This window comes from Sesamum indicum, linkage group LG5, assembly GCF_026168435.1.
Source record: "Sesamum indicum cultivar Baizhima isolate 11 linkage group LG5, ASM2616843v1, whole genome shotgun sequence".
In the NCBI taxonomy this organism is placed as follows: domain Eukaryota; kingdom Viridiplantae; phylum Streptophyta; class Magnoliopsida; order Lamiales; family Pedaliaceae; genus Sesamum; species Sesamum indicum.
The window spans coordinates 18,681,905-18,704,964 of record NC_142661.1 but is presented as its reverse complement, the minus strand read 5'-3'; the positions used below and the strand labels follow the sequence as shown (position 1 = coordinate 18,704,964).

The following is a 23,060-nucleotide window of genomic DNA, read 5'->3' as shown; positions in this document are numbered from 1 at the left end:
ATAGGCACGACAAAAATTCATTTGTGATCCATACACAACATCAAGATGCTCTCCGACCATCAAAAGCTCTCTTTCTACTCATACAGACTGATGGGTCACAGCTCTATTACCACCATATCAGAAACTCAAAAATCATTCAAGAAACCGCATCAGCGTTGCTTTTATTGCACAATGTAAATCACTGTTCCACTTCATATTATTACATCTCCATGTTTCTGTATGCTCTTCTTGGGATACACTTCTTTGGTTGGTAAACATAGTTAAGAGTAAGGTATCAGCAGACAGCTTTCAAGACCAGCACTAGGAGGCGCTTTGCTTTCTAGTCAAATGGTTCTATTCGAGGGTCGTGCTCACTTGCCATCATCATCCCGGTGCAGAGGCATGTCGGGCACATTACCTGACATACATACAAAGAAAATGGAGTTATCATCAATGTGTTGAACGCCCATTTCTCACAAAGTTTAAACTATTGAGGAAAATTATTTATTATTTAATATTTAATATCTCACAAGCAGGCCATAAGAATTATGTGAAGCCTTAGTAGGTGAAATCTTTTTTCATAAATGGGTGGATGTGTTAGGACTTAGGAGAATCATTTGATATTTAATATTTCTGGCGTATTCTGATTTGAGAATTTAGTGTATTTTCTACTCTGACGGTTGAATCACACCAAAAGATAAGGGAACGGCTACTAATTAAACTAGCAATTTTAGCACTGTGATATATTGCCTGACTACTAAACTACATACCTTTCCCGCCCCTGAGCAATTTAGACACCTTTTGGTAGTGGGGGCACGCAATGGGCGGTCAGTTGCACTTGTTATTATAGGTTCAGTGGACAAACACAAACCACTTGCAGAACACCGGGCACATGCCAAGTATCCTGTCCACATACCATAACAAAAGATTAATCATATGCCGTTGGTCAAGAACAGGCCTTAGTCATTAAACTAAAATGAAAAGATGATGCCAAGTTTGTCTAAGTTCAAAATGCAGAACATAATCATATATAATCTAAGCTAAACACCTACCAGTTCCGTGGCAGTACTTGCATCTTTTCTTCTCTTGTTGCTCAACATTGTTAATCTCTAGCAGCATCAGTGCTGAAATAACCCCCACCGCCCCGCCTGCAAACGAGGCCACAATAGGATCCACCTGACTGAAATAAATTTTAAGCAGATGCTTCATAATCCCATTGCATATCCAGCATAAGTTTTGACCCACAAACGAATCTTAAACCTATAATCTGAGGTTTCTACATACCTTAACTGCATAGGCAAATGCATGTTGCGTATGAAATCTGCATATGAGGTACCACCTAAACCCAATTTGAGCTCAAGCTGCCAAGTGAAACAATTCAACGGTAAGTTCACCCATCTGAATCTTACATGAAAATCAAGGTCCCACAACTTCTAAAGATCATAAGCTTACAATTGGCGCAACCAGGCCTCCAAAGACAATAATGCCGGATATAAATGAAAAGCTTGTTAAATAGAGCTGCTTCAGTGTCTTCGGTGTCTGTTTCAATAGCATGTATAATTACTTTAGCAAGACTATCAAGAACACGGACAACTCACCTAAAATTTCATGACAAAAAACTAATTAAAGCATAGAATTACTCACATATGCAAATGTTGTAATTATACTATCATGTAGATGAGTAGGAGAGGGATTCAGAAGTTACCACATGAGGAAGAAAGGGAATTGAGGAGGGGATATCCGGCATCTCATCTTCAACTTCACAACTCTCATCCGCAACTTTCATGCTCTTGATACGTTGTTGCACTCTTAGCCTCCTCACCTACAGTGAAGGTAAAAGGATAAAATTATAATGAGAACAGCTTTAGGAAAAAGGAAAGGAAAGAAAAAGTGAAGAATCCCACTTCTTCCATGAGCAGAAAGATCTTATTGCGTCTGCTTCTGATGTTGTCTTGGATTTCCTGGAGCTGCATCTGAACAAAATCCTGAACAGTCTCTGGCCCTTCTATAATACAGAAATTGCTGCAAACAAGTAAATTGAATAGAACCCATAAGCCAGCAAGAGCTAATAAAGATTTCCAACCTTAATTCTTTCCCAATTAACACATTGAATTCGCCTTCCACGGGAATTAGGGGCGGGAGTCAAGAATCAAACAGAGAAACTGGAATTGACAAATTAAGATTAAGAAGAGATTCAAGGAAAAACCTGGAGGTGCTGTCCCCCGAAGGAGTAGCGGAATTAGCGGAGGCATCATTTGGAGAAGAGGAATGGGGGATGAGCTTGGTTTTGGAGTATGAAGTGTTTGTGAAGAAGCAGAGGCGGTTTGGGTTTGGGTTAGGGCGAGTGGTGGTGGGGAAGAAGATGATGGGGTTATGGGGCTTCCAAGAGTTGAGTGATGATGGCAGAGGAGAAAAAAGAGTCAGAGAGAAACAACCCATCTCTCTCTCTCTATCTTCAACTCTGCTCCCTTCCGATCTCTTTCTTGTTCTCTCTGAGAGTCTGACTCTCTCTCGGGGGGTGTGTAGGGGTGGGGGGTGGGGGTGTTTACTTGATGCTTTGTCTGTAAACGGTGAAATGAAGAAGATCCTCTCTGCTAATTCTAAACCATTCTGTCTCCGTCTTTTTCTGCTTCCTGAAAAGGAAAACTTAAGAAGTTTATTGAAAATTATTGCAAGTATTTCAAGAAAAAAGCGAGTAGTCATGTACAAGAAAATAATCACCCACTCAATTTTCCCCCTCTCTCTCTCTCTATATATATATATATTTTGGTCCGGTGCAAGGACAAAAAATTTAAGAAAATTTACCCTTTTAATCATACACGATAAAAAATATTACATTTTTTACCCCACAGTTTATTCATAAGATAAAAAATTATTGCATTTTTTTATCCTATAGTATATAAAAAATGATGATACATTTGATTTTATAAGATAAACATTTACCCCAAAATGCTACAATTTATTAACTTATAAGACCAAATGTACTAAATCCATAACTTATGAGAGCAAAAATGCAAATTCCCCAAGTTTTTACCGTGTAATTCAGATCATTTGTTTTTTTTTTTTAATACAAGGGGGATGGGATGGGGGAATTTGGATTTGAACCCAAAACCTTCTTACTTTAAGAAAAAATGGTGCCAACTCATCCAAATGTTGACGACAATTTAGACAATCTTACTTCTACCAGTTTCACGAATCAAGAGATCTATGTTGAGCCAGTGAAGCGTGCGACAAATTCTAACACCTACAAAATCAGAATTATTACAGAGCAAGGAAAACAAGCTTTTAACAGTTAAGAGGAAAAGTGATCTGCCAATTACATATAGAAGTTACAAGGAAAAAGTGAAATAAGCTTCACTTTGCTTTGGCTCTGTACAGAGTATACAACCTCAGAAATCGGACAATCAAAGGGAAGAACTAGGCCTCAGCACTCTATCACCTTTCTGTACTAGAAAGTATCTCACTTGTGGTCCTGGATTCTGTTAGGAAGAGCAACTTTCGAGCTTGGGAAGAAGGCTTTGCCAGGCTTCACTTATACCTTTTGCCAGCTCTGCCTGACCCTTTGCGAATTCATGAAAAGCGACACCCAGGTCTAATGTTTTTTGCTCTTGAAATCGAATGATCTCTTCATTCATTAGCTTAACAATTCTTTCGAATTTTCTTGTTGCCTCTGCACCATCAGCTTTCAGCTGCAAGACGAAACTAAGTGTCAACATAAACGATGAGGATTCAAGAAAGTAACAAGAAAAATGCATGGGAATGCCAGCTACCTCCTCATATTCACGCTCAGCTTCTGCCAACTTTTCTGACCGCATCAATCGTAGCTTGTTCCTGCAAATAAATATGCACAGATGTCAAAAACAATCAATTATTATGACTAGAAGATCGTTAGCACCAGAAGAAGGGAAGAACAAGAGTCATTTCTTGGGTACTTTACCCAAAAATGCTTCTGACCTAGTGAAGTTTGGGAGTATCAATTTGTTTCATGTTATATCAGATGACATAAAATAAAGTTTATGGCGAACATTTGATTAGTAATTGTCATGTATCAGCAGAAGCTACGAAAACATATACGTGTTGGAAATGCTGCAGACTCAGAGCAAAACAAGAACATGTGTGCTTCAGGACACATACTCGGACCAAATAAAGTAATATTAGACCAAGGGTGTTTTATAAATGTCACAGCAAGCACTGTCCTATTTATTAAGCAAAAGTCTTGTTAGCTTGTTATTGTAATCAATGGGTCATAAATAAAAGTAAGGAGTAAGCCACAAATTCCGAGAGCATACATATCTATTTCCTTGAACTTGATTGTTTCGGCCAGTTCACAATGGTGCCTGAAAGCATTTGCTCTCTCTGCTATTGTAGCCTGTCACAAAAATAAGACAAACTGCCATCAATTTCCTTGCCAAAGTAATAATAACAGTAATACCTGAAGCACAAATGCACATGAAATCATTAAGTAATTGTTGTTAACTCTTTTTTCTTTATTCCACCAAATATTCTTTTTTGTAAGGGAATTTGGTTATTAGTACTTAAGAACATCATGCGTTGCAGCTTCTCTCATATGTTAAAGCCATCCAAATACAGATAAAATTTTGCAAACCAAGAGGCATGAAGTCACCTTAATAGATTGCACCGCTCGAACATAATCTTTTAATGGTTCTTCAAAATTCATCAAGAGGTGCTGAGCCTGATACAAGTACAGCAAAGTTCACAATCATGGAGATTACCAATTCTGAAAATAGTCAAGACAGAAAGAAGAAACTAGCATAGTTAAATCATACTTCTCTCTGCAGCTTAATGGACAAAATCTCTGATTTTGCTCCAAGCTCAGAAAATGCCTTTCCAAGAGCATTTCCTTCGCAGTCACCCAGAAGCTTGACTGCCTTGCCAAATTCTGATAAGGATAGTCCCAACTCTGAAAAAGACAAGCTTACCATCATATGGACTTAAACTTAAAAAAAAAAACAATTTATATATATATATATATATATAGAGAGAGAGAGAGAGAGGCAAGAAGGAAGGATGAGGTGGAATAGATATGAAATACTAGCAATTAAGAAATCATGCGTGGTAGCACGAATTCTTCCTGGATATACCTCTGTGTCTCTTTACAAGACGGTAAGCATGCTTCTGGGCTTCAGCTAGGTGATCTTCAAGCTGAAAAATGTAATTCTTCAGTTTCTCATATTCCGGATTTGATTCGTCAACTGGTTTTTCCTTTCCAAGAACAACATCACTCACTTTGGACTGTACATCCTGTCAAATTAACAATTAATGATGCCAACAGAAGCAGAAAATAAAATCTATATCTTCAACCGATTAACTGAGCCAACAAAACCAATATAGCAAGCCACAAGGATTATCTATTTTACAATCAAATAAATGGTCTCCAGATGGTTGTATATCACTTGAGAAAAGCAGATTTTACTCAGCATCTTTCAATGTATCGCTTTATGCTTATAGGGAAAGCAATTGTAGTATTATGAATAAAAAGATATTCTCCGTGGGGTTTTAATTAGCATATAACCAAAACACCTAAGGAGTTGCAGTTCAAAGAAGCTAAGTTCCTCCTTCAATCAGCAAGAACAAGTAGAAACTCCATGTATTGGCGGAAATTAGCAACCAAACAATCACGAAAGCAGCTTTCCTACTATTGCTCAAACTATGATGTTGCTTACTTCTTATGGATTAATGAGATACCTTGAAAATTTGCATCAAATCAGCTGGCTTCTTCTTGAAAATACCAATTTCCATGGACCTTGCTCTTTCCATAGTCTGCAGATCAAGCAACAATATTATATATCAGTTTTAAGTATGCAATTTTGAAGCAAAACATTCATTTGTCAAAAATGTGATGCATCATCAACAACAGGATCTTGCCAGCCAGTAAAGGAAAGTAATCCAACTGAATTTGCCTAGAGTTTTTCAGCAAAAGACGCTATTCCCCTTCTTATTGTTTCAGACTTTTAAAGACTATAGCAACTAAGTATGAGAGATAACCATAAATGGGATGGTTAATGAATTAAAAAATGGCCAACAGCAGGGATCTACTTAACCAGACCTGAAGTACTCTTGCATGATCAGATCAGATCAGATGTAAATTGGAAATTCCAACTGTGTCCTAGTTGCTATCCTGACACAGGCATTGCTGTACCAAGAATGTGGCATGAAACCATAAAGTCCTGTGATCCAAATCCCGACCCACCATAAAAAATGCATATGTGCACTCTCCACATGATTACATCTTTGAAAGAGTATGGTACTGTTCTCCTCCAGGAAATAACTACAGAAATTCCATATCCAAATTTGATATATTGCTATTCAATTACCTGTTCATCAACCTGCAAAAAGGTTCTTAAGTCATCACTCTGTCGAAGTTCATGATGTGAAGCAATCCGGTTGACAAAAACATCCAATGCTTGACGCCTCATCTCAATGAATTCAGCACTAAACCTGAACTTCTCTGTATTGCATACATGAATATCAGACAAATAAAGTGTTAAAAATGCCTGGAGAACGTATAACTATACACACAACATTATCTTCCCTGCACCAGTTCATGTTATGATGAGCTGGTGTAATTGCACAAGTTGACAAACAGATAAATTAGCGAGCATAGTCATTAACAGCAATATATCTCCAAGTCCAATTTGTGAAGGTTATTGTTCATCTCAATGTTTTATATATGTTATGATGGAGGTACCTAAATTAAAATGACATACAGACTATCCTGGTGCAAAGGAGAAGTCATAAATACATACTGCATCAAGTGTCAACAAATAAAATTTCAATATCATTTGTTTTACCAGGAAAGAGTAAAAAGAAACAATATTCAAAGGTAATGTACATGAAAAACAAAGTTCATGAGTAGGTCTAATCATACATCATTAATTTTACAATGGAGAAAGATGATATCTCAGTGGAAACAGCAAAGCTCTAAAACTTATGATGATAAATGAAAGAAAAGTGGTCAGCTAATTACCTACAGTGCTCTTCTCCGGAAGAGGTGGTATGAAGACACCCTTGTACTTTTCGAAAAGGCGATCTCTTAACCAAACAAAATCACTATACCGTCGGATAACAATTTTCTCAGGGCCGTCATACTCAGGCAAATTTGACTGCAAATCAAACTCCAATTTGGTTATCTAGGACAAGGATCAAACTTGGAACTGGGTATATCAAAGAAGTTGGTGTGATGTAGAAATTAGAAAACAAATACAGATATGAATTTAGGAGCAAAGATGCATAGTTTCATCATAACAATTAGCACTGATGGAACTTGAATGAAACTCTGATGGAACTTGAATGAAACTCTGATGGAACTTGAATGAACTTATGTTCATAGAGATCGTCACTGAGAAGGATGTTAAAACATAAACACTTAACAAAATGTATTCTCTGAAAGGTAAACTGGTTTAACTGTTACATTAACTGCCTACGATCATATGAAACTAGAAAATCCAAACGAAGGCTATAGTAACCTCTTCAACCTAGCTTTGCATGGTCACGGAAGCTGAAATTGTTATTGCTATCCAAAGACAGTTAAAACAAAAGAAACCCCTACTTCAGGCATTATATCTTGAATAATTGTTTGGAAGCACCCATGGATCATAATTACCCCAATACCTTTTTAACATAACCAAAAACAAATCTCAATTAAATTGATATCTCAGCTAAATGAGTCATGCGCAATTAAAGTCACGCCCTAATCCATTATCTACAGGAAATTATCGATTAGCCATGTAAACATGCACTCGCCTGCACACAGATTTGCACATGCACAAAGCAATAAATGCCACCTTGGTTATAACTTTGTAGGAGATATAAGCCTGAACTCCATTGCCCATCTTAGCCGGATCGGATACCGATACTGTCAAATACGGAGCCTGCGACGACGGAGATCTAGGGCTTTGCGCCATCGGACTTGATCCACTTCTCTGCTGGGCGTTCACCTTAATTCCAATTATAAATAAAAACAAATAAAATATTCAGTTAATTCCAATCCAAAACCACAATCCCCACGATTGAAATTGGAGAATTGAGAGGCAATGCAAGTATGAGAGTACCGTAGTGATCATGGTCGTTTTGCAGAGAAAGGCGAGACTCACTCTAAAATACGCCCGTGATATGCAGCTTACTGTTCCGGCGACGAGAAAGAGAGCTGGTTGCTGGGTCTGTCTGCTAACGTACGTCGGGGTGCACGTTAAGGGGGGTAGACTTGATATTTGCCCGATGGGCCATGGGCCACGGATTGTATATTCTAGTGGTTTAACCACCCTTTATCAAATCGGGTTTGTTTTGACCCATGCCTCAATCGGATTGGGTCGGGTCGTAGTGACGTTTGTTTGCTCCAGTTGGGCCCTACCTTGTTTTATTACTACAAATTTAAAATTTTAGTTTATACTTTTAATAAAACCAACTTTGTACAGTAAAACCTCTATAAATTAATAACCTCGAAACCATAAAATTTCATTAATTTAGAGAAATATTAATTTATCAATAAATTAATATTTTATTAATAAAAAATGAACTTTTTAAATTCAGAATTCATATATGTTTCATTGATTATATTCATACATCAATCAATTTTTTGTAACTAATTAAATATATTCATGTATAATATCAATTCATTGTATACAATTAACTATTATATTCATGGAGGCATGTATCAATTCATTGGAATTACTTAAATATACATGTTTATATTAATTCGTTGCACTTTAATAACTATTATAGTCAATTAAATGTATTCATGCATGATGAATGAAACATATACTATATAAATCTCAATATGATACTAAAATAATTCAGAACACTCAGCCTCATGTCTTCTCATCTAAAAGGCATCGCAAAATCAAACATGAATGATCAAATGCGTAAAGTATTACAAACTTCATATTTTAACAAATTACCATAATATTTATAATTGTAATATTTATGAATTATTATTTTAGAGTTTTAATGGGACCCAATATTTATAAAGGACTTTTTCGAAAAATTATTATCTTATTATCTTATCGAATTTGATTATTTTTTACGAAGGCCAAGTCGGGACCGAAAGATTTTATTATTTTAGAGAGTTTATTAATTTGTAAAGTATTAATTTATAGAGGTTTTACTGTAGTTTTAATATTTCAGTAACTAAATTATATGCCTATAAAATTTTATTTAAAAAGCATTCTTTAACTAAAAAAATACTAAATTTTCATATTCAGAAATCCATGGTAACATTATTTTTAAAAACATGTTTAAATTTTTAAAAGAATTACAAAATGGTCTAACGGATCTTATAGATGAAATCCCTCAAGAGTAGAGTATATTAAGATTTTGAGATAGATTTGAGTGCATAAAAATCATAAGACGCCAAATCCCCAATTCCGAGAAATCCAATCTAAATCATGCATTTGATATTATATCCTCAAACTTCTTTATATTCAATTGCAAATATATACTAAACTTGACACCAATACCCAATTCTAAGAGCATATGATTAAAAAATATTAGCGGACAAATGCATAAAAAGAATTGGAATCTATGTATGAAATTTACATAATTGCTCAGTAATAAATTACAAAGCATTTAAGTATTAGTCTAGACAGTTTGTACCAATAAATTTAGAGACTAGTTATAAATAAATTATAACACGTAAAAGTTGATTTAACTTTAAATGATTTAGAAGTAATTTTGGAATAAGGAGATACCATTTTTAGCGACTTACACTAATTAATTAATTACAACTATATAGATTTCAATTATACAGATTTAAAATTCCAGAAACTAATATATATTACATAATTTTGAGGCACAATTACTTATAAGAAGAAATTCAAATTATAAAAAATAATTTAATGAAAGAATGTGGGAAACCAATGAGGATAAGGATGCCAGTATTTTTATGCCTCGTGGACCCTCCACAAATAAAGCAACGAAAAAAATAAAGCAGAAAGGAAAAGAAAAGATGATGACAACAGTGTGGAGCCCACTTCCGGACTTTTTTCTGACTTCCTCAATTTTCTCCCCCTCCCACATCACACACACCCACACTCTCTCTCTCTCTCTCCCCACTTCCCCTTCAGGCTTCAACTCCCCTACTCGCCGCAACCCCCTCCCAATTTATCTTCTGCTTCGCGCTCACTGAACCACCATCAATCTCTCGTGATTTTTGTTCCTATGATTGTGGGCTCCCCATGGTTTATGATTTCATATGTACGCTTTTGCTGAAGCGCAGAGAATCATGTCTCTCTTTCTCTTTCTCTTTCTCCTTCTCTCTCCACTTCCCCTTCAACTCCCCCTGCTGGCCACAACCCCCCGTTTATCTTCTGCTTCGCGCTCACTGAACTTCCATCAATCTTCGTGATTTTCAGGTTCCTATTATTGTGGGGCCCCATGGGGTTTATGATTTCATATGTACCCTTTTTCTGAAGTGCAGACAATCATCTCTCTCTCTCTCATCTGTCTGTGCCTCCCAGATTATCATTCGACACTCTTGCCTCTCTTGTGCGGAGAATGGACCAAAATGGTGTCATCAGCTATCGCCACCGGCGTTCGCCTTCCTCCGACAGATTTATTGGCGTCTTCTCTCCTCCTTCCTCCACCACGACCATCTCTTCATCTCCGTCCGTCGTCGCTGGGGACGAGCTCAACGAGGACGACGTCTTCTACACCAACGACTTCTCCGAGCCGCGGCGCGAGCCACCCTCAACCATCAACCACCGATCCCGTCACTCCTTCCGCCAACCGGAGAAGTTCGGCATCCTTGCCGCCTTACCAGAGGACAAGCGGAATACCGACGTCATCATCCAGAAACCTGCTCTCCATTACTCACCGACAAGTTCCTTCTCCCGCGATATCCCCTCGATTCCCAAGCCTCATCCCCCGGTGGAGATTACGTACTCGCAGTCGATGCCGATCCGGCGGTTCCAACAATCGGCGCCGGTGAACGTCCCGATGATGCCGAGGAAACCAAGAAACGTGGAGATCGCTGACTTGGACGTAGGCGACGACATGGACGAGGAGGAAGTGCTGCCGCCGCATGAGATTGTGGCCCGTGGGTCATTGAGAAATGAGAAGAGTTCATTTTCGGTGCTGGAAGGCGTGGGGAGAACACTCAAGGGGAGAGATCTACGGCAGGTGCGCAATGCTGTGTGGCGCCAGACAGGTTTTCTCGACTAGTATTATTAGCAAAATTGACATAATTTGTTATTTATCGTATTCTGCTTTCAGATTTGCGATGTCCGAAATCGATAATTGTTGAAGCCCTCCGTCTTGAAATCTATCCATTCTCAGTAGAATAGAAAAACAAGAACAACATATTATGAAGTAGAGTAAGTTAATTTATTCAATTGTAGTCAACAGAGGCTTCGGCTTTTGTTCTAGAGAGAAAAGATGACCATGGAAGAAGTCTCGGCCCAACCTTCCATGTCTTCGTATTTTGGTGTGTTAGCTATACAACTATGGAATTATCTTAATTGGTGATGTTACCAAGTTCCATTCATTTACAATGGCATGTTAGGTGAGATGTTTTTTGCTAATATTAAACATGAATAGTTGGAAATTGAAAATCACAATTTCACTATAGAGGTGATGATGAGATCAATTTATCCAAAAATTGATTTGTGTTGAAATATCAAATAAATGTTAGTTCCTTTGCAACATATCATCCACTAAGACGTTGGGCAATATGTAACATCAAGTAAAGATGACAGTATGATGCAATTCTTCCATTATCCTTTTTAAGAATAGTAATTGAAAACTAACAATGTCAAAATGACAAAAATGTTTTCTTATCAAAATACAAAAGAAACAAGACTTTTGAATTTTGCAAGATGTAGAATAATTTCAAGGATAACTGTGTGGTTTTCGATCAAATATGCTTCTGATACCAAAGAGCTTCCCTCCATGTTTCTTCAACAGTTAATTTTTACACTATCACATCACCTTCGTAGGATCACATTTCACATGATGTTTAATTTTCATAACATGATGTGTGCAACTTGTTTTAAGAATTACTCCGTGATTATCGAAATGCTTGAATAATAAAAGATGTATGTAAGTATAAAGATTGGTGTAGAGAATGAGCGCCGAGTGACAACTGACAAGTCAGAATATCAATAAGCAATAATTGTGTAGTTCACACGGGAATAATACCCCTCGCACGATATTATGATTCCATCATTCATGCAATTGGACTTTGTGGAGTAGAAAAGGAAATGATCGCTAAGCTAGGAAACACAACGACTCAAAATAATCATAGCCCCCAAAAAAAATCCCAATCAAAATAAGAAGTAGAGAAAAGAGAAAGGGCAAGTCAGAATATCAATAAGCATTTTTAATAAGCCTCACGGAGATTATTCACCTCTCGCTAATCCACTTTTTTCATCATTCTTGCCAACTGGGAGACAAATAATTTTTCCAAAAAGTTGTTTTAAAAAACTAAAGGAATTGTCCCCCATCTACAAGCAAAGAGACATTCAGAATCCACTTTCTGGATCAATAATAAAGATCCGAATTCCGAATCAACCAACAGTAGAAAAATTTACTGCAGCAACCGGAAATTGCAGGAAAAATTAGAGATCCAAAACATAAGAATGAATTGCCTCTTGGTAGACCGAAGACGGGGGTAAGATGGAATTCTCAGAAGGAAAACCCTAAAAAGAACACCATAACAACACACACAATCACACCAATATACATACAAAACATACGTACATAAGTGACCGTGCGCGTATACATTTACTATAGCGCGGCTATGACTCAAAACGCTTCCATTGACGACGGCGGAAGGCGATCTTAAGGGCCGCGCCGACAGGGGGGGGGGGAAACTGAAACATCCGAACACTTACAAATTGTATAACGATTCCCCAAAGAACAACAATCGAAAATCGAGTGTTTGCGAAGATAATGATATAGAAATGAGATGCTCAGCTGCAGGAGAAAAACCCTAGAAAATGAAGTAGCAGAGAAGAAGACCCCTAGGATGGGATGGGAAGAGGAGTGAGTTTTATATAGGGAATGTTTTAGGTCACTCATCTTGGGCCAGAAGTGTTGGTATTTGGGTTGTTCATAATAATGGGTTAGGCCCAAACATGAAGGTTTCTACCCAAAAATGGCCGAGTTGTTGGACTTGGACACTCAAACCAACTCCTCCTTTTAATTCCATACTAAAAAAAAATCTCATTCAATCAAACTCCTCTTTTCTCATTGAGATGAGATGATATAAAATCACAAGCAATTATAATTATTTGAAATACGTGTGAGTACTGTAATTAAGTAAAGTTTTAGGGATGTATATGCAACTTTTTTAAATTAATTAACTTAAACCCTATTTGAGAATGCAGAATTACACTTTACCCCCAAAGTTTCTGAATCACTTATACCCTTCTCAAAATTCTCCGTTTATATATGATCCCTCCTTGTTAGTGTTTGAACGAAAAATGCTGATATCAGCAAAAAAAATATAAAATTTCAGTTTTGTTCCTCGTTTAATACTCAATTATATATTTTTGTACACTTAAAGGGATAAATATTTAACATTATTATATTTTCTTTACTAATAAATACAAAATTATTGTATAAAAATATTAAATGAAGGAAAAAAAAGAATTAAAAACTTGTGTAATTTTTTCATTAACGTTAATACTTTTCGCCCAATCTAACGACAGAGGATTATGTGTAAACGGTAAATTCATAGGGGTCGAAGTATAATTATTTTTTTTCTTTTTTCCTTATTTAGGATAAGGAGATACAAACACAATTTACACACATATATATAGAAACATGGCCCATGGCCTACTCTGCTCCGGATTTATGTCTTTTTGTCTCGAGAGCCCATCAATCGACTTCTTGACCTCGCCACTCGGTACTTGACTTCATCAGTTCCACCCCCTTTCCACCACATTTCGTCTTCCCAATCAAACTACCACAACCAAAAATTAAAATTAGTCCAAATTTAATTGGTAAAGTTGAGATCTCATGATTTTAAAATTATATGTTCGAACTCTATAAACGTGAGAGATGTAACTCTACTTTAATAGAGATCTTACCCATTCTATAATCAAAATAATTGAATTCGATATGGGTCTTACCTAAAAGATAATGCTCAAATGGAGGGTTCACATCTACAATCCCACAAACACACTAATCCTGATACTGAATTTGTGGATTTGAATATGATTTTTTTTTAAAAAAAAGGTAAAAACGATGAACTATTATTTTTTTATTAATTAATTGCAATTATCAAATAACATGTCCAATGATCAATAACTACTGTTGAATAAAAAAACACGTACTATTAAAGTAGAACAACATCACACATGTTAGTGGAGTTCGAACCCATGATCCTAAAATTATGGGGACTCAACTTCCCAATTGAACTTGATCTCATCACAAATTTGAAGATGAATTAGGCACCCGAGTATCCATTAACAATATTCTAAAGATTATACCTAAATTTTACTAATCTTGTATTTGTAATAATGATGGGAATTTCACGACCAACTGAGATCCATTTTCTGGACCTGAGAGGTCTTTGCAATTCTCTAATTATGAACAGTATTTTCTTCTATGGTTGACTACTTGACTTCCTCCTAATTTCGTTTGACAAATTCAAGTTTGACGTCAATGTTTTTGGTCAATTTTATTTATTCATATAAAATTCACGAGCAATTGATGTATTTAATTATCTAGAAAGTGGTGACAGTATAATAAAATTTTATTTTTTAAATTACAGATATTTTATTTTAAAAGATAAATGAATAAAATAACTACCATGAAAAAAAACTTATACTTACATCCATTAAATTCAAAACTCACAATTTTTAAATTATGAATCTATATTAACATTTTGAGGCAAGAAATTACCACCATATGTATCTATATATAACATTCATCATAATCAAAATATGCTAAATTCTTTTCATTCGGGTAAATTACATTAATACCCCTAAGATTTTTCAAAATTAATACATCAACATTAAATGTCTTTTCCAAATTACAATTATAGTTTTTTAAGTTGTAGTTGTAATTATAAGTATATATTTTATTCAGTAGAAAAGTTTACACAAAGACCTCTTAATGCACATTACAGTAAGACCCCCTAAAGGGATGATGCGTAATTTTACAAAAGGTAGGAGATGGTTGTGTATTTGGATCTAACTTGTAGAGGTGTCAATATAATTTACTTGTTTTAGTATGATACGGCATAATTATAAGGGAAAATCATATTTTTGCTCTGTTAGTACACATGCACTTTATAGATTGTAGCGTATCCCTTGGCCTGTCGAGGAAAACACTACTTGATTCATGATTGTTGTACTATATCTTTTTTTATTTATGAAAATTACATTTACCGAGAAAATCATATTTTTGGTCCCATATGCTAGGGTCTTTTTGAAGATAGTCCGTTTATTATAATTTTCTCACATTACATTCTACAAGTTGAAATTTTTTTTAGTGTTAGTCATTACATCCATTTTTTGTCTAACAACTAACTAAAAAATGAAGGAAAAATGTTAATCTCTTGATTAATTATAGGACGAAAATACACATGAGGAATGAAATAAATTTTTTTAACTTATGGGATGATATGAAAAGATGATGATAAATTAGATTAAATTAAAAAAAAGGCCTAATATATCGGACCAAGATTGCGATTTTCCCTAATCATAATTATGACATTATATTATGTCAATTCAAAGTAGTGGGTAGTAGGGAAAAATGAATAAGGTTTAATCATGTGTTCCAAAATTAAATCGTAGATAACACAATTTACTTTAGTTAAAGAATATCGATGTGGGAGTAATCTTCTGAAAGTCATATCCGCACCCCAAACTCTATTTTAGCCATCAATTTGGCCCCGATCCGATCCAAAATCGACTTGTATAGACTAACGATGACTAATCAATCATCTCTTGATTTGTAGTTCACGTGAAATTCTACAATTAAAAAAAATTATAAAATATTTGCCCCTCCATGTTCTAGGTACTACTTTTGCTAGTCTAATATTTCTTACAACTTTAAGCATTTGTTCTTTATGAACTATCTGACTTAGATATAAGATGGCTATATACAGGGCTTTTTCGATATGATTTTCCACCTTGTAGAACTCATAGGAATTTAGATGTACTCTATCCATTTGAAAAATTATAAATACTCTTGAAAGTAATAGGCGTCTAACAAATACTTCCGAATAATAAGCTGTCATGAGGGAATATTTCGCGTGAAAATAAAATTAAATTATGTTTGAATTAGTTAATAATATTATATTTTATATTGGATTGTGGTGTCAAATTAATATATTTCTAATAAGAATACATATAAACAAATATATTTTCATTTTCATCACTATTTCAGAAACTAAAAACTGAAAAATAAAAAATAAAAAAAATTAAAGAAACTCGATGCATGTATTTTCATAGTGCAATTTCATTATTTTCTGAGAAAATTACGTAACTATGATATACCAAATTTGTGGGAGTATGTGCTACATGAAATAAATACATTTTTGGAGCCAAAAATATATGAAGGAAGAATATAATTAAGATTTTATAACTAAGAGGGGGGGCATTGCAATATGATCAAACTAAAGAGGTCTATGTGTAATTTATTCAAAGTTTTTGGATTTGATCTAACTATTGTGTCCTACTATAAACAGTAGCAATCACAGTAACTACCCTCCACCATGAATTGATAAAGGAAATTGCTGCCTACTTACTATGTGAAGCTTCCTCTCTTCTTACTCACTCACCTTCCATGATTTTAGCCTTTATTCTTGTAAGTTCCTGGAAACATTTCATTCAGAACCTAACATTATTGGAATCACCACATTGTCTATACAAAATTAAAAACAAATATTTAACACTAAAAACTGAAAATTAGAAATGAAAACATAAATAATTACCTTGTTAATCAAATCTTTTAGTAAATTTCGTAGCAACAAATGAGGGAACCCAGTTTAGTATATACCCTTATCCGATTTTTGTAAAACAACCCTCTTTTAGAAAACCAAAAAGATGAACCACAACCTAAAACGCTAATTTTTCAACTATATATATATATGGGTAAATTATAATTATCTCTTCTGAAATTTGATATAATTATAAATATTTTATCGTTATTTGAGAATTATAAACTGCTCAAAATGCATTTTTGGATTATGCATTACAATTTTATATACTTTTTTAGAATTTTACAAAATAAATTTATGAACTAATATTCTCAATGGAACATTTTATTTATTTATTTTTCTTAATTAAGGAGGATTAGTGCTGGTTCCCCAACTACTCTTCACGCGAGTTGAACCCATGATCAAAGTCATAGGTGCAAGGTACTCTTGCCAACAAATCACCTTGTCTTGTCTATTCTCAATGGATTATTACTTCACCAATTTTCAATTTTTCGTTTTCTTAAAAATAAATTAACAAGAGTAAAGTAGTAATTTTTACTTCATCTGTTTAAGAACTACATAATTATTTTCATTTGAAGGAGTACTTGAAATTTTCTAAACAACGAAAGAATATGTATAATTACGTTAAATATAGGGAGAGTGAAGCATTTCTGATTTACCTTATATATGTATATATATTATATATCACGATGTGGCATTATAGGCACAAAAGGTTACCAAGTAGTTATTATTTTTTCGCAGAATAGAAAACAAACAACCATGTTGAACTAGTTATTATTATCAACATTATTGTATGTACCCTTATTTGTAACGAATTTTGATTTTCGCATGTACATAGATAGATTTGTTTGCTCTGAACAAAGATGATCAGAACAAACAAATAGAAAGAAAAGGACCGCAGGGAATTGCATGTCCCAAAATTTGGTCTGCAACCAAAAAGATATAAGATTAATTAATTTGTATATGTAATTTTCGTTTATTCTTCATGGTCCTGAAAACATGACTACCACGATTCGTGCTATTATATTTTCATATAATATTTAATTGTCACGGTATGCAGTCTATGCAAGCATATAAAAAAGAATTTTGGTATGAAATGAAGAGAAAAAATAAATTTATGAAAAAAAGTCATCGTGAGTGTGCGGTGATGAGAAAAAAAGAACCTCCCGAGAAGAAATAAACGTAGGGTGAGATTGGAGATAAAAAAAAGTGAGAGAGAAACGTTTGATTAGTAGATTGATCGAGAGGAGAAAAAATTTGTAATTGTGAGATTATGAAAAATATTGACATTACTACTATCATCAATCTTTATTTTCTTTTTTATTTTTAATGAAGGGAATAAATGAATTAAAAGGTAAATTTGAGTATTGTTTTTGAAATTAAGCTTAATTCAAAAGATGGGAGAAGAGAGGAAAAAAGGGAACAATTAATCTTGAAATTTGAAGGGAAAAATGCAATTTCAGTCATATAACCTATGAGGGATGGTATATTTGATCAAACACTAATTGATTTAGTTCTATAACTTTAAATTTTGGTAATTTTAATTAATTGGTCATAAAGTTGCATGTGATTTGCACACGACACAACTAAATTATAAAATAATCCTGTAAATCAATTTTTAAAAGACCAGAAAAGCCTATCTCCTAAGTTACAGGACTAAAATTGTCTAGTCTCATTAAGTTATAGGACTAAAATTATATTTTAATTGGGCCATATGCAGGTCAGATGCTATTTTCAGGCCAAATTGACTAGAAAATAACTACAATTAATTACCAAAATTACAAGGTTACAAGACTATGCGCAAATCAATTTATACAGAATAGAAAATGCAACCCAAATTACATGATTAAAATTACAATTTTTTCAAATTTGGTATTGAGGAGCATATTTATCCATCTATATATCTACACTATACATTAAGTTTTTCTTTTTTAAATTTTCATACATTTTTGTTGTCATAATTTTTTTATAAATTTAATATTAACTTAATACTTTGTATATTTTATATTAAATAATAAATATTTTATTTTAAATAATAATATGAAATTTGCACAAACATAGCACGTACCTTTTTTAAGGTAATTATTTGTAAATTTCGTCTGTTTTTGTCATTGGCAAATGCTGATGGAAAGTATGCATGTAATTTCTTAAAGTCGAGAAAGCACATTTGTAATATAATCAAACTTCACTGCCCTCGTATGTAAATAATTAGCTTTAAAAATTAAACCAAATAAAGAAACAAGGGTGGAAAGAATACGAGAGGATTCCCTAGAGTGGTAGGCAAATTGGTAGTCCAAAGGTCATTCAACTTTTAACTTTTAACCTATTTTTTGTGGCAGTCATTTTTAAATAAATCACTTTCATCTTTACGATTCTCAATTTCATTTGATCTCGATAGGAACATGATGACAAAGTTGTCCCTTGAACACATATGGAGTTCAATAAAAACACAGGACAACTGTATTATTTGAATAAGACTTGAGAGAATACGCACCCAACGCACATCTATTATTTTCTTGATAAGTGCGTGGAAATTTCCATATATCTCACACAGTCACACACGTCGCACTCATTCCCCTCCAATCTCTTTCCCCATAAATACATGTAAAAATATGGGCTGCAAGAACATGTGCTTGTACCTCCAAAGATATTCACTTGTGTTAAATTAGTTCATCACAGTTCTTGTCTAGTTATAACATGGATGCTCCGTTACCAGGTTTCAGGTTCTACCCTACGGAGCAAGAATTGCTGTCTTTCTATCTGCATCATAAGATCAAAGGCACGAGCGCGGACATAGATAGTGTTATACCCGTCGTCCACATTTACGATTACAATCCATGGGATCTTCCACGTACGTAATGAGTTCAATATCAACCCTTTTTCTTGATTTTCAAGATCTGTACATATATACAACAACCAGATTAGATTTTCTGTTGCAAATTCCTATTGTTTCTCGTAATATGGCACTTTACAACGTCATGTGTATAAAATTTACGTTAGAATTAGGGTCTTTGATTATCTCCTATGATTATGGTCTCTATGTTGCGCCCTATATATATATATATATGTAATAACGTATGATCACATGATGTCAAGAATGTGTGTATACTAGTACCATGTTTTTACAATAAGACGGAAACCTGCAGAATTTGCAGGAGAGCTTTGTCCGGAGGACAGCGAGCAGTGGTTCTTCTTCATTCCGAGGCAAGAAAGGGAAGCCCGGGGAGGACGGCCGAACCGCCTCACGCCGGAAGGGTACTGGAAAGCAACTGGCTCTCCTGGTGAAGTCTACTCGTCGCAAAACCACAGAATTGGGCAGAAGAAAACCATGGTTTTCTACGAAGGACGAGCTAATCACCGGGGGAGAAAGACCGACTGGAAAATGAACGAGTACAAGATCTTTGTCACTGATCATGGAGCTTCCTCCTCGTCTGGTGAAAAATTGCAGGTCTGAATCTGATTCCAGTTTGTTCTTACATGAGTGTGTGTGTATATATATATATATATGTATATAATGTAGTTTATGAGTTGCATGTAATTTCTTGGGGCTGGCTATGCTTCTAAGCTTATCAAACTATGTTATAAGACGTTTGAGAGCTAACGAGCTTTTAAAATTATTTGTAAATTTTTTTTAAAAAGCTTATAAGATCTTCAAATAAGATATTTTGAATTTTACAAATTTTCTTTATAAAAAAGTTAACTTAGCACTGAATTTTTTCTTTAAAACATCTTATAATATTCTCTTTAATCTTAATATTTAATAAACAAAAACACACTCATATTTTTGTTAGTGTTTCACTTTTACCCACATATAATTGATTTTTTTCTCTCAAAGCAAAATTATATATATAATTTCAAATTCTAATAATTTGATGGCCTTCGGCATAATTACAGTATAAAAAATTTATTATCTTATAAGCTCTAGCATCTTTATATAAACAGTTTAAGAGTTTAATTTTAAAATAAAATTAAACATCCTTAAGTTATTAAAATATCTTATAAAATGTTTCAAAGAAATTACTTAAACACCCTCTAAATCTGTGAATGAAGCAATATTTGGCTTAGTTTATCCGATTTGGATGTTCTAGTGTTGAAAAGTAAATCAAATTAATTGTTATAAGATTCACTATTTTAAGGGTTTATTTGAGCTCAAATTGTTAAATATATCATCCTTTTGATACTGAAAACTAAATCAAACTGCTCAATACTCTTCAGATATGTGGTTAGAATTTATTTGAGGCTGGGTTGAAACTAACCTTATTTACTTGATACCATCACAAGTTTGAGGGTTTAGAGATTATAATTGCTCAATTTGTTAGATATAATAATATATTATGTTGGAGGTGAAAAAAATTCAAGTTAGACAAAACTCGTCATAAGATGGAGTAGAAGAGTTAAAGGGTTAAAAGTACTTTTGGTTCTGTAATTTAAATTATTTAATATTTTTTACTTTTAACTTTCTAGGGTAGCATGTTGGTCATGCATATTTTTAATTTTTGTAATTTCAGTCCTTTTTTCTCTCAAGAGTCCACCCTTTTTGCTGGTGGAGTTGAACTTCAGCAAAAAGAAAGAAAAAATGACTAAAAAATTACGAAAATAAAAAAGATATAGGACTATAAAATGCTAATTTAGAAAATTAAAGAGTGAAAATGCCAAATGACCTAAATTATGAGACACAAAATATTAAAATTAAAAAATAAATCAATATTAGTCATACACATCATAAGATCGAAAATTAATAGTTTATTTGAGCTTAGTTTATCAAATAAAATTACACACTATGATTGAACTTATATTCGATTTTGTAAGATTTGATGTTTGGTTTGACTCGACTTGATTATTGGAAAAAGACAAATCAGAAATGTGAAAGAATATCAAGTTGCTCTTAGTCTTTAGGTCAATAAAATCTTTTTCTGAGATACGTATAAATCAGATAAAACTCAGACGTCACTACTCAACGTCAGTTGTGTGTTCAACTTGACTTGATTTATCTATTCTATATGCATGCATGTCAAAAAATGTCCTAAAACCCTAAACCCTAATCAATGATTGCATAAAAGAAACTTAATAAGCCAAGATTTACATGAAGATTAGCTATGCCTATATATCTATATCTATACTATATACAAAGTAAGAGCACCTTTTTGTCAATTTTTTTTACAAATAAGGATATTTATTGTAATTTATTATCTTAATAAATATTTTAGGTACTTTTAAAAATTATGTACATAGAGTATACACACTTACTAGTATATATTGTGTTTGGTGCAGGTGAATGAAGAATACCGTTTGTGCCGAATTTACAAGAGATCAAGGTCTTTGAGGGCATTTGACCGGCGGCCGCTACGCGAGGAGGCCGCAACAGGCCACCAACAGGCGCCAGTGCACCGACAGGAGCCGGTGTCCGAGTTGGTGGCAGGTGATCATCAGGCAGCGGTGGACCACCAGCAGCATCATCACACTGCTCAGGCTGCCGTTATCAATGATTCATCCTCAGGGGACCATAACACCAATCATGAAAACAATTGGGATATGGCAACTGAGAACGAACCCTTGTGGGCTTGGGAAGAATTAAACTGGTTTTATCTACAATGATTTAGCATAATATATCCTATGTATATATATATATATATATGTATTAATGATTGGAATTTAATTAATTAGAAATAAGTAATATTTAGTTAATTAATAAGACTGCTCCTAATTACGTGCTGATCATTGGCTAGTTGTTTTGAGTAGAATTCAACTGGTTTAATTTGTACCCATATATTATCAAGTTTTAATTTCAAGATATAATTGTTAGATTTATTAGTTTTCAACTTTTGTTGGATTTAGAGTATGTGGAATTATATTACAACGGGGTGTTGGCAGAAAATTCTAATTCGGGACGAATTCAGTCGAATTTGAATTAATTATATGACAAGTGCAATATACTTATCATGTAATTTGAGCGTACAATTTAAAAAAAAGTGAGCAAATTTATTATGCGAAAGGAATTTAATCACATCAAAATCTTCCCATTGCAACTGGTATAGAACTTTTTCTGGAAAAAAAAAAAAGGGGTATAGAACTTGTTATATGATTGTAATTTCTTGTAAGTTATACATTAATTAGTCATTTATATTATACATTCTTATAAGGAAATTTGGTTTTGGTTAATTAAGGAATTATA

The 23,060-nt window shown here is 34.0% G+C and overlaps 4 protein-coding genes across 5 annotated transcripts; 2 read left to right on the top strand and 2 right to left on the bottom strand.

The window, feature by feature from the left end:
• Positions 1-135: 135 nt before the first annotated feature.
• LOC105161741 (chaperone protein dnaJ-like protein) lies at positions 136-2,611 on the bottom strand. The gene is made up of 8 exons (XM_011079540.3): positions 2,186-2,611; positions 1,884-2,001; positions 1,685-1,801; positions 1,432-1,518; positions 1,264-1,340; positions 1,032-1,159; positions 750-883; positions 136-397 (listed from the first exon to the last, which is right to left on the bottom strand). The coding sequence occupies exons 1-8, from the start codon at positions 2,416-2,418 to the stop codon at positions 320-322; spliced, it is 972 nt and encodes a 323-aa protein (XP_011077842.1). The 5' UTR covers positions 2,419-2,611; the 3' UTR covers positions 136-319.
• A 578-nt stretch (positions 2,612-3,189) lies between these two features.
• SNX1 (sorting nexin 1) lies at positions 3,190-8,233 on the bottom strand. Of its 2 annotated transcripts, none has more exons than XM_011079541.3 (11): positions 8,052-8,233; positions 7,785-7,937; positions 6,968-7,103; positions 6,315-6,448; positions 5,686-5,760; positions 5,082-5,241; positions 4,767-4,900; positions 4,604-4,672; positions 4,269-4,348; positions 3,750-3,810; positions 3,190-3,668 (listed from the first exon to the last, which is right to left on the bottom strand). In XM_011079541.3, the coding sequence occupies exons 1-11, from the start codon at positions 8,061-8,063 to the stop codon at positions 3,462-3,464; spliced, it is 1,221 nt and encodes a 406-aa protein (XP_011077843.1). In that variant the 5' UTR covers positions 8,064-8,233; the 3' UTR covers positions 3,190-3,461. The 2 variants fall into 2 exon arrangements, with proteins under 2 accessions (XP_011077843.1, XP_088736750.1); XM_088880624.1 differs by having other exon boundaries at positions 8,094-8,233.
• A 1,808-nt stretch (positions 8,234-10,041) lies between these two features.
• Positions 10,042-11,479, top strand: LOC105161740 (protein S40-7). The gene has a single exon (XM_011079538.3). It carries the CDS (start codon positions 10,492-10,494, stop codon positions 11,155-11,157), a length of 666 nt encoding a protein of 221 aa, XP_011077840.1. The 5' UTR covers positions 10,042-10,491; the 3' UTR covers positions 11,158-11,479.
• Positions 11,480-19,537: 8,058 nt separating this feature from the next.
• On the top strand, positions 19,538-22,599 carry LOC105161809 (NAC domain-containing protein 90-like). The gene is made up of 3 exons (XM_011079623.2): positions 19,538-19,739; positions 20,035-20,336; positions 22,160-22,599. Exons 1-3 carry the CDS (start codon positions 19,586-19,588, stop codon positions 22,481-22,483), a joined length of 780 nt encoding a protein of 259 aa, XP_011077925.1. The 5' UTR covers positions 19,538-19,585; the 3' UTR covers positions 22,484-22,599.
• The last annotated feature ends 461 nt before the right edge of the window (positions 22,600-23,060 follow it).